At 44.7% G+C, this 10,267-nt stretch overlaps 1 protein-coding gene across 1 annotated transcript in view; it reads left to right on the top strand.

The window, feature by feature from the left end:
- Positions 1–485: 485 nt before the first annotated feature.
- efna3a (ephrin-A3a) overlaps positions 486–10,267 on the top strand; it is a 291,952-nt gene continuing 282,170 nt past the window's right edge. Inside the window, exon 1 of the mRNA XM_060904977.1 lies at positions 486–589. Within this exon, the coding sequence (XP_060760960.1) occupies positions 486–589 (104 nt within the window). The remainder of the gene's footprint in view (positions 590–10,267) is intronic.

Here is a 10,267-nt window from a genome sequence, read left to right as displayed (position 1 = left end):
CCTCAGCTGTCTGTAGTGGTCCCGTGGACAGGGACGGATGCAGCTCCGGTTCGGATTGGGGTCCAAATAACTTCAGCCGCCGGAAATGCTGCGTCAGATCTTCAGCAGGAAACATTGTTGCGGCTTGTGACCTTTTAGCTCGGACTTTCCATTGATCAGCTCTTCTAAAGCCAGAGCTCAAAGCCACCGGTGATGGTGATGATGATGATGATGATGATGTGCTACTTCGCCTCCTGATCTTTTTTTGTTCGACTCCGCCACATGTCGAGGATTTGTTTTGCTCGGATGAGATGAAGATGAAGATGAAGCGCTCAGAGGAATGACAGATGAAAGGAGAGATGCCTGGATCATCATGAGCTGCACTGTGGAGTTCATCTAACGGAGGAGGAACACCAGGAGCGTGCACTGTTTAAACAACATCTCCGACTTGTAGGAATGCTGTAAGGAGAGAGAGAGAGAGAGAGAGAGAGAGAGAATATATTATTATGGCTTTCCCAGCGCTCTGGCTCGTTGTGGTCGCCTTCTCCAACTTCCGCCTGACTGACGGGAGCAACCGGCACGCTGTGTACTGGAACAGCTCCAACATACAGTAAGTGGCAACTCTTTTTATTATGACGTAATAAATCATAATTATGTGCTCTACACTTACCGGAACTCGTCCTTGATTCTAAGATCCCTGTTCTTGGCTGCAGGAGTGGAACTCAATGTGTTCTTCTGTTTTCTGTTGCATGCTGAGATGCTTTTCTGCTCACCACGGTTGTAAAGAGTGATTATATGAGTTACTATTTTTTTTTATTGCTTTATTGGGCATGACTTCTCACATCAAATTACAAAAATGCAAAAATAAATGAGCAAAAAATAAAAAAAATAAAAAAAACTGACAAGAAAGCCACCCAAAGGGGTCGGCACGAACGGGACCCGAAAGTACCCATGCAAGGCACCGCCCAAATAATTAAAACTATGTATAAATGAATAAACGGGCAGCACGGTGGTGTAGTGGTTAGCGCTGTCGCCTCACAGCAAGAAGGTCCTGGGTTCGAGCCCCGGGGCCGGCGAGGGCCTTTCTGTGCGGAGTTTGCATGTTCTCCCCGTGTCCGCGTGGGTTTCCTCCGGGTGCTCCGGTTTCCCCCACAGTCCAAAGACATGCAGGTTAGGTTAACTGGTGACTCTAAATTGAGCGTAGGTGTGAATGTGAGTGTGAATGGTTGTCTGTGTCTATGTGTCAGCCCTGTGATGACCTGGCGACTTGTCCAGGGTGTACCCCGCCTTTCGCCCGTAGTCAGCTGGGATAGGCTCCAGCTTGCCTGCGACCCTGTAGAAGGATAAAGCGGCTAGAGATAATGAGATGAGATGAGATAAATGAATAAACACAATTAAGGTAAGCTAAAAAAGGACAATTAACATGATACAGATATTAAACTCTAACGATGACAAGGGCACGATCTCACAAAGGACCAAGTGCACGGCCGATCGACATCGAAAGTATATCCTTCCTTGAACCAATCTGTCCATTTCCCTCTGACCCTCTCTCATCAACAAGACGTTTGTTTTTTTTCCATCCACAGAACTGTCACTCACTCTTTGTTTTTTGTTTTTCGCACCATTCTGTACAGAGCATTTTTTTTAAAGATTTTCCACTAGGAGACCAACTGGTCTGGGCAATACAACCACAGGCCCCAGAGTCCATGCGGTTGCACCGCTGCGGCATATTCTGTGATGCAAAATGGTTCACCAATCACCATACAGACAAACACACTACAGTGACTACACAGCTATCAAGAGCAATTACCAAGCACAAATGTTATGTCAAAGACACTCTATTGGCCCTTTTCCACTACCCTTTTTCAGCTCACTTCAGCTCGCTTCATCCCGACACGGCTCGCGTTTTGACTACCAAAGAACAGCACGACTCGGCTCGCTTCAGCCCTACTTAGCCCCTAAAACTCGCACCGTTTTGGAGTGGGGCTGAAGCGAGCCAAACCGAGCCGAGTGAGGCTGGGGGCGTGAGCAGACACTCCCCTGTGCACTGATTGGTGAGGAGGAGTGTCCTCACATGCCCACACACGCCCCGCGAGCACGCTGGGATCTGTAAACACCGTAAACCCGGAAGAAGAAGAATTACGAATTACGAGAATTTTTGAAGCCTTATGCGCCTCGCCTCATCTATACGCTCTTGCCAGTATCTGTTGGCGTTGGTGGTAACAACAAGCCACAGCACTAAGACCAGCAACACTAACGACTCCATGTCCTCCATGTTTATTGTTTAGTATTCAGGTCGTGAGACTACCGCTTAAAAGATCACTGAGGTCACTGTTTGCGCTGCTTAACGACATCACGTGACGTCCACCCACTTTCGCTAACTCCACCCAATGTGTCCACCCACTTCCAGCCAGCATGGTTCAGCGCGGTTGTAGTCGAAATGCAACTCCAACAGCCCCACTCAGCTCGACTCAGCCCGGCACGGCTCAGCATGGCACGGCTCAGCCGCGTTTGTAGTGGAAAAGCGGCAAAAGTTACACAGTAATGGCATCGGATTCTGACATCAGCCATCTCAGTAACCAAATTTTAGTTTTGCTTTTCTTAACCAACATGATCTTGTGTGTATATCTTATAACATAGAGCTTCGTTTTCCTAGTTAAATGTATACTTACATGGTACTTGATTAATTAATTGCAACTGATTGAACCAAATGATAAGACATAACTTGGTTTAAAATTTGGTCTCCCAGTGAAGCTGGTTTGGCATTGACTAGGAGACCAAATCTGGCCACTGGGAGACCATTTGGTCTCCCAGTAACTATGTGTTTGAAACCCCCAGGAGACCAGCAGTTTCTGAAATACTCAAATCACCACCACCACCACCACCATCTGGCTCAAACCAACACCCAGTGAAAGAAAGTCACACTTCACTGTTACCCCTTTTCCACCAAATCAGTTCCAGTGCTGGTGCTGGTTCACAACTCGCTCAACTTGCGAACCAGCTGAGAACCAGTTTGCTTTTCCATAGCTCGGGGTGCTAAGGGGAACCACATCATTACTGTACGTCACTGTATACGTCAGTTACGTCGCTGCGTTTGCATAAACCTTGGCGCGAACATCGAAGCAACAACAACACGGAGAAGAAGAAGAAGAAGAGGAAGCAACAACAACAATAATGGATGACTGCTGCTTTACTGCATCCATGATATCTCGTCGCTTATTTAAAAATGGCGCCCTCTCGCGGTCTTGCTATTGTTGTTGGTCTTAACAACTCCGCCCCCCTGCTGACGTACCGTAAGCGGTTCTTTCCTCTGGCCCAGCAGAGAGTTGGTGCTACCCTGGAACTGGTTTTTCTGGCCCCAGAGCCAGTTCTTTGTCAGTGGAAACAGAAAACCCAGTTCCAAACTAAGCACTGGCCCCGAACCAGCCCTGGAACTGCTTTGGTGGAAATTGTGAGATCACAATTTTTCCCATTCTGAAGTTTGAACATTGAAGCTCTTGATTTGTATCTGCGTGATTTAATGCATCGTTCTGCTGTCGAGGGATCGGCTGGTTAGAGACCTGCATCGAACAGCAGCTGGATGGGTGTTCCTAATAAAGTGGCCTGTGAGTGTAATATGTTCTCATTATTATGACATACTACGTGACCCCCCACCCCAAGTGGTGGAAACACTTCCATACTTTCCCTTTTGCCGATTTTGTTCATATCTTTTTTTCACTCAGTTGCAGATCTATCTTATAATAAGTTGACTAGATTATCACACGCATTTACCACAAAGACACTCTCACACTCAACTCATATTTGAAATAAATAAGCAAATAAATAGAATTAAATAAAGACGTTGACAGACTTAGTTGTATGTTGCCGCTTCTGAGGTGGGGAAATGGTTCAACGTGTGCAGTTCAGTGTAAAGTAATGACGCATTAATGACAGAAATCTGTGAATAAATAATTCATATCCTGCATCACACTCTATCATGAGTCATTATTAGCTTTGCTTTTTTGGTAGCTTTGCCCTTTCTTGTCTTTTATATCTCTCTCTCTGTCTCTCACACACACACACACACACACACACACACACACACACACACACACCCCTGCTGATGGACGTACGGGGTATATATTTTTTATAAAAGCCTTGCCTGATAGCCATACCAGAGAAGGTGTTTCAATTAATAATAATTTAACTATAAATAAAAGGTCACGCCTGCCATCTATCAGTTCTATGTCACGACTTGCCACTGGACTCCAATCCCTGCTGAAAAAAAAAAATCCTGCTCAATCTGACCAGCTATCAGCTAACAAAGCACTGGCTGAGTTCTTCAAGTTGACTGGCTATTTGCTGAGTGCTGGTACATGAAAACAGTTTCAGAACGATCATTCCTACACTGTAGGGAATAACTACGTTAAGGCGTTTGATAAAAAAAAATGTAATTTGGAAGATCGGGGAAAAAAAACGGCGATTAACCAGCATGACCAGTTCGGGCCACAGTGTTTTGGTCAGATGATGCTGGATTTTTCACCATGTGGAGATGGTGAATTTATTGTTTGAACTAGGGATCGACCGATATGTTTTTTTCAGGGCCGATACCGATACCGATTATTATGGAATTGGGATGCCGATAACCGATATGTGCAACCGATAAATGTAAACATTATAATTCACATGATAGCACACACTGACCCAGACCTTCATATCCATGAAATGTATGTTTAATTGTAAAATTGAACATGAAATTTTGTGCAGGGAGATGCCAGCAGCATTTGTACAATAAAGTCAAACATCTCATCTCATCTCATTATCTGTAGCCGCTTTATCCTGTTCTACAGGGTCGCAGGCAAGCTGGAGCCTATCCCAGCTGACTACGGGCGAAAGGCGGGGTACACCCTGGACAAGTCGCCAGGTCATCACAGGGCTGACACATAGACACAGACAACCATTCACACTCACATTCACACCTACGCTCAATTTAGAGTCACCAGTTAACCTAACCTGCATGTCTTTGGACTGTGGGGGAAACCGGAGCACCCGGAGCAAACCCATGCGGACACGGGGAGAACATGCAAACTCCACACAGAAAGGCCCTCGCCGGCCATGGGGCTCGAACCCGGACCTTCTTGCTGTGAGGCGACAGCGCTAACCACTACACCACCGTGCCGCCCAAGTCAAACATTAGTTAAAATGAGAAATAAAATAATAAAATAAATATTCACCAATAAAAAAATAAATCACTCCCTACTATATTACAGCTCACCATTTTCAGTGGAAAATAAATGAAAATACACTCTGGATTCTTCTACACTAAGAAGTAAGACTTGCCAACTTCAAGTAGTTTTTAAATAACAAATCAAGTGTAGGGAGCTGCCTGCAGCATTTTTTAAAAAGTAAAATCAAACGTACAGTAAAGTAGGCTATCACTCCCTATTAGGAGCGGCTGCTCCTTTAAGAGTATATCGCTTTCCGAATCAGAAGTGCTAGCGAGGAGAATCACTTGCGCAAGAATTATAAATACTAGTCACACCTGGCTTGTTTAAATGTTCAAATAGCGCTTTATAAAGTTACCTAACATATACAAGTGCAATGCGCTTTTTGAGCACGAGTCACGTCATGAAGTCACTCATCACCATAACAAATAGCCAGTAGGCTTGCGCTAGCCTACAGAACACAAACACTACGTTTTATTTCGTCTTCCCTTGACCACCTCTCTGTATGGCTGTCATTCTACTGTTCGAGTAGAACTACTGACACATTCACAACGTTTCCAGACGGGGATTTAAAAATGACTGCAGCCTACGTTATGCTGTTTCAGTGAGACTAGTTGGTTGTAGGCTAATTCAAGTGCTTCCTTCCGTAAGCTAAGTTTGCCTGGCTACACAGATGCAAATATACAATTTTAACGAGTAGTAGATGAAGAATGTAAACATATAATGATGTTGTGCTTTTGTGACTTATTGCGGGAAAAGCAGCGTGTCCTTACCTTGATACGGGCGCCTTGAAACAGTTCAGAATGTTTAGCTGTGCGTGTCGATTGGCTATATCTCTTGTGCCAAACAAATCAGATGTTGTGGTGGGCGGGACCGTGTTCTTGAACTCAGAGAGGCGAGTGCAGGAAAGGACGTGCAGTGACAGTCGCGTTAGGAACGAAATGGCTGCAAAAAGGCATGTTATCGGCATATCGGTGGAAATTATGGCCGATACCGATAACCCTAAAAATGCAGAATATCGGCCCGATATATCGGCCAGGCCGATTATCGGTCGACCCCTAGTTTGAACTCATCCAGGATGACTCTTGACCATACAGTACGTATGCGTATCTATCAGCTAACAGCTGGGGAGGGTGAAGGTTAACACGTGCTTCCATCAAGGCACGTGAAGCCAGTTAACTGCACCTTTTCAAACTGCTACTCAGGATATACGCAGACGTCTGTATACATAATCTTGCAGACACCCACATTTGGCTAGTGTCACTGTGATTGACGGGGGAGACAGAGGATGTCCCTCCCACTCAGAGAGCACAGCCGTGTTTGAACTCTTGGACTCCAGGCTGAGGGATCATCAGCACCTGAACTAGTGATCTCTCCTTTTTAATGTGAACCTTATTAACTTTGTGCATCTGCTCTTTGACTTGACTTGATTTTGTTTGTGTGTGTGTGTGTAGAATGTATTCTCATTCATCTGTTGCGTGTGTATTTTTGTAAATCTCTTTACTCCTGCAGCTGAAGTCTGTGGCATGTTTGAATAGCTGTCACTTTATAATTATGGCTTATTGTATTATGCATTAAACCATATCCAGACTGGATTACTTTCACTGTGTGATGGCAGTAAAACATTTTTACATGTCTCCTTTGAGATTAAATTTTCATATCAGGATGGCATTTAAGTGAATGTAGGGTAAGCAAGTTGCTTTTCCTTTAGCCCTGGATGAAAAGCCTCGAACATGGTTATCTGTTATTTGCATTTTAAATACAGAGAACATTATTGGACCATGTATGACACTATTCATTTATTTTACTGCATCCATTATTAGATTCCTACAGAGCTGATGGCAAGCCAAATTTATTTCCAGAAAACTAAACATGAGATTATTCACATATGCAACATAAAGTGAGTTTATACCTGTGGCTGTTATAGCCCTTTTAATCGGCCCGCAAGGTCACACTTCTGATTTCTCCATTCAAGAATGATTTAATATTGACCTGTGTGCTAGATGAAATAAGGCATGTAGAAGTCTCATCTCATCTCATCTCATCTCATCTCATCTCATCTCATCTCGTTATCTCTAGCCGCTTTATCCTGTTCTACAGGTTCACAGGCGAGCTGGAGCCTATCCCAGCTGACTACGGGCGAAAGGCGGGGTACACCCTGGACAAGTCGCCAGGTCATCACAGGGCTGACACATATACCCCTTTTCCACCAAATCAGTTCCAGGGCTGGTTCGGGGCCGGTGCTGGTGCTGGTTCACAACTCGTTCAACTTGCGAGCCAGCTTTTGCTTTTCCATAGCTCGCGGTGCTAAGGGAAGACACGTCATTACGTCGCTGTATACGTCAGTTACGTCGCTAGGTTTGCATAAACCTTGGCGCGAATATCGAAGCAAAAACAACATGGAAGAAGCAGCAGCAACAACAACAACAACAATAATAATGGCTGACTTTGCGTTTGTACAGCTGCTGCTTCTCGTCGCTTAAAAATGGCGATCTTTCGCGGTCTTGTTATTGTTGTCGGTCTTAACAACTCCGCCCCCCGCTGACGTAAGCGGTTCTTTCCTCTGGCCCAGCAGAGAGTTGGTGCTAGCCTGGAACCAGTTTTTCTGGCCCCAGAGCCAGTTCTTTGTCAGTGGAAACAGAAAACCCGGTTCCAAACTAAGCACTGGCCCCGAACCAGCCCTGGAACTGCTTTGGTGGAAAAGGGGCAAGAGACACAGACAACCATTCACACCTACGGTCAATTTAGAGTCACCGGTTAACCTAACCTGCATGTCTTTGGAGTTCGGGGGAAACTGGAGCACCCGGAGGAAACCCACGGGGAGAACATGCAAACTCCGCACAGAAAGGCCCTCGCCGGCCACGGGGCTCAAACCTGGACCTTCTTGCTGTGAGGTGACAGCGCTAACCACTACACCACCGTGCCGCCCGGCATGTAGAAGTGATTAAAAAAAATATTTTTCTCAATACAAGCGGTATCATCTGTCTGCAAAATCATAGCAGTGTCTAGCCAGGTGGGTCTAGACTACTGGTCTGCAGTTTTAAACATTCACATCAGTGTTCTCTAGCTTCCATCTTTCCCTCACATCTATCTATCTATCTATCTATCTATCTATCTATCTATCTATCTATCTATCTATCTATCTATCTATCTATCTATCTATCTATCTAATGATAAAGGTAATCACTGTCTACATCTGTGTCTATGATTTATTTATTTTCATCACTATTAATGATCACTGTGTGCTCTTATGAGCTTGTTTTTGATTTGTCTAACATTGACAAAAGGCTTTCTGCTGGAAAGATTGATCAGGTATCCAGGAACACGTGCGCACACACACACACACACACACACACACAGACTATGATTTGCTGTATGCAAGCAGTATAGAAATCTGTGTGTAACAGCAGTTTTGAGAGTATTTTTATTCATCCTGTTATGCCTAGATAAGTGCAAAAAAATAATGTGTGAATTGACCCAGATTGCAGGTAGTGGAGATGTCTGCTGAAGTCTCACTTCATGAATACAGATCTTTTATCAGTCCTGGGAGGTTTGCTCAGTCCCAAAGGAAGCCTCTGGGCTTCAGATGCTTTTGAGTAAAACTGACCCAGTCAGGCAAAATCTCAAAATCAAGCTATCAGGCGGAAAAGAAGGAAAGGCTGGGGGGACATGTAGGACACACCACACCGCTGGTTGAATCCCTCGTTTGCTCCGCCCTTGGCTGACTTCCTCCTTCCAGATGGCAGCACTAAGGTGTCCAGTAATGAAAAATGGGCTGAGTTTTAAAATCAGTGGGTCAATGCAGAAAGAGACAAAGAAACAGAAAAGCTGTTTCAGTAGTGTAAATAAAACCTGGCTTACTGAGTCAGTTTAAAACTCGTAGTGAAAAGTACCGGTATGTACAAGAGTCGTTCTTGTTGGGATGGACTGAAATATTTGGTCAATGAGTATGTACTGTACCATCAGTAAGTGGACAACTCTGGGCATACATTCAAAATGGAATTCACTTTATTAAAAACACGTGGAGGAACACAATGAATTTATTTAACTTCCAAGAAAGCACCCCAAAGACTACACTGAAATCCAGAGAACACTGTGAGTGCAAGTGAATAGCACTAGAGCCAGAAACAGCACTGAGATAAACAAAGGTAGCCCTCATGAGAGAGCTTAGGTGTTTTGATTTTGTGACATGTTTCCTGTTCGAGGATATAATACTGATCAAAATGGTCAAAAACAAGAGTTTTAAGCGAATTCTAAAATAGCTGATCTTGTCAGATAATGGAATGAGCGGTGGGTGCAAATGCAGATGACTATTTAATAAAGTGAAATACACAAAAAGAAAAAAAAAACATTAAGAACACAAACAAGAACAAGGCAAGCATGGAAACACACAGTAACGTTAACTGAACACAAGTGTAAAACAATGAGTGCTACAAATATGTTAGAAATTAAATACTAGTGCTCATTAGACTTGGCATGACTCAGGTGCATGCGATCTCATGATATGTAAGGGCTAATGGGTAGTGGAAGTCCAGCACCAAAGCTGACATGACAGATCCACCCCTTTAAAGCATTGCTCCTGATGCACCTACTTTGGTTTCAAAGGGGCCCAGGGCCACCAGGCAAACAGTCCACCTGCTGATAGAGGTCTACAAGCTGGTGAGGACCAAATGCAGCAAAATCCCCAGCACAGCAAGGAAGAACCTCATCCTCAGTGGAGCAGGAAGATGGGGGCAATAACATCCTCTCCAGAGTCATGAGGCAGCATGATGATGTTCTTGCCAGAGTCAAGACTTGAAGCAGATTGGACATGAAACACCGTCAGCCTCAGGTGTGGCTAATGAGGCCTCCTCCTTATCCTCTGACTTGGGCAGCATTTGATCTGCCTGATCAAGCTTGGTCGAGAGCGTGGCCAGTAAGGCTGCGCCAACAGGCTTCAGCCTGGCTATCAAGGCCACCCTGTTGGCCTCTGGCTTGAGTGTGGCTTGTGAGACTGCTCATTCAGCCTCTTGATGCAAGCTGGGTTGAAATGGCCATCCTGTTGGCCTTTAACATGATCTGGGTTGCTGAGGCCATCTCCTTGT

The sequence above is a fragment of the Neoarius graeffei genome, chromosome 22 (assembly GCF_027579695.1).
Source record: "Neoarius graeffei isolate fNeoGra1 chromosome 22, fNeoGra1.pri, whole genome shotgun sequence".
Taxonomy (NCBI): Eukaryota; Metazoa; Chordata; class Actinopteri; order Siluriformes; family Ariidae; genus Neoarius; species Neoarius graeffei.
Note: the sequence above shows the minus strand (reverse complement) of the source record. Positions and strands in the feature narration are given on the sequence as shown.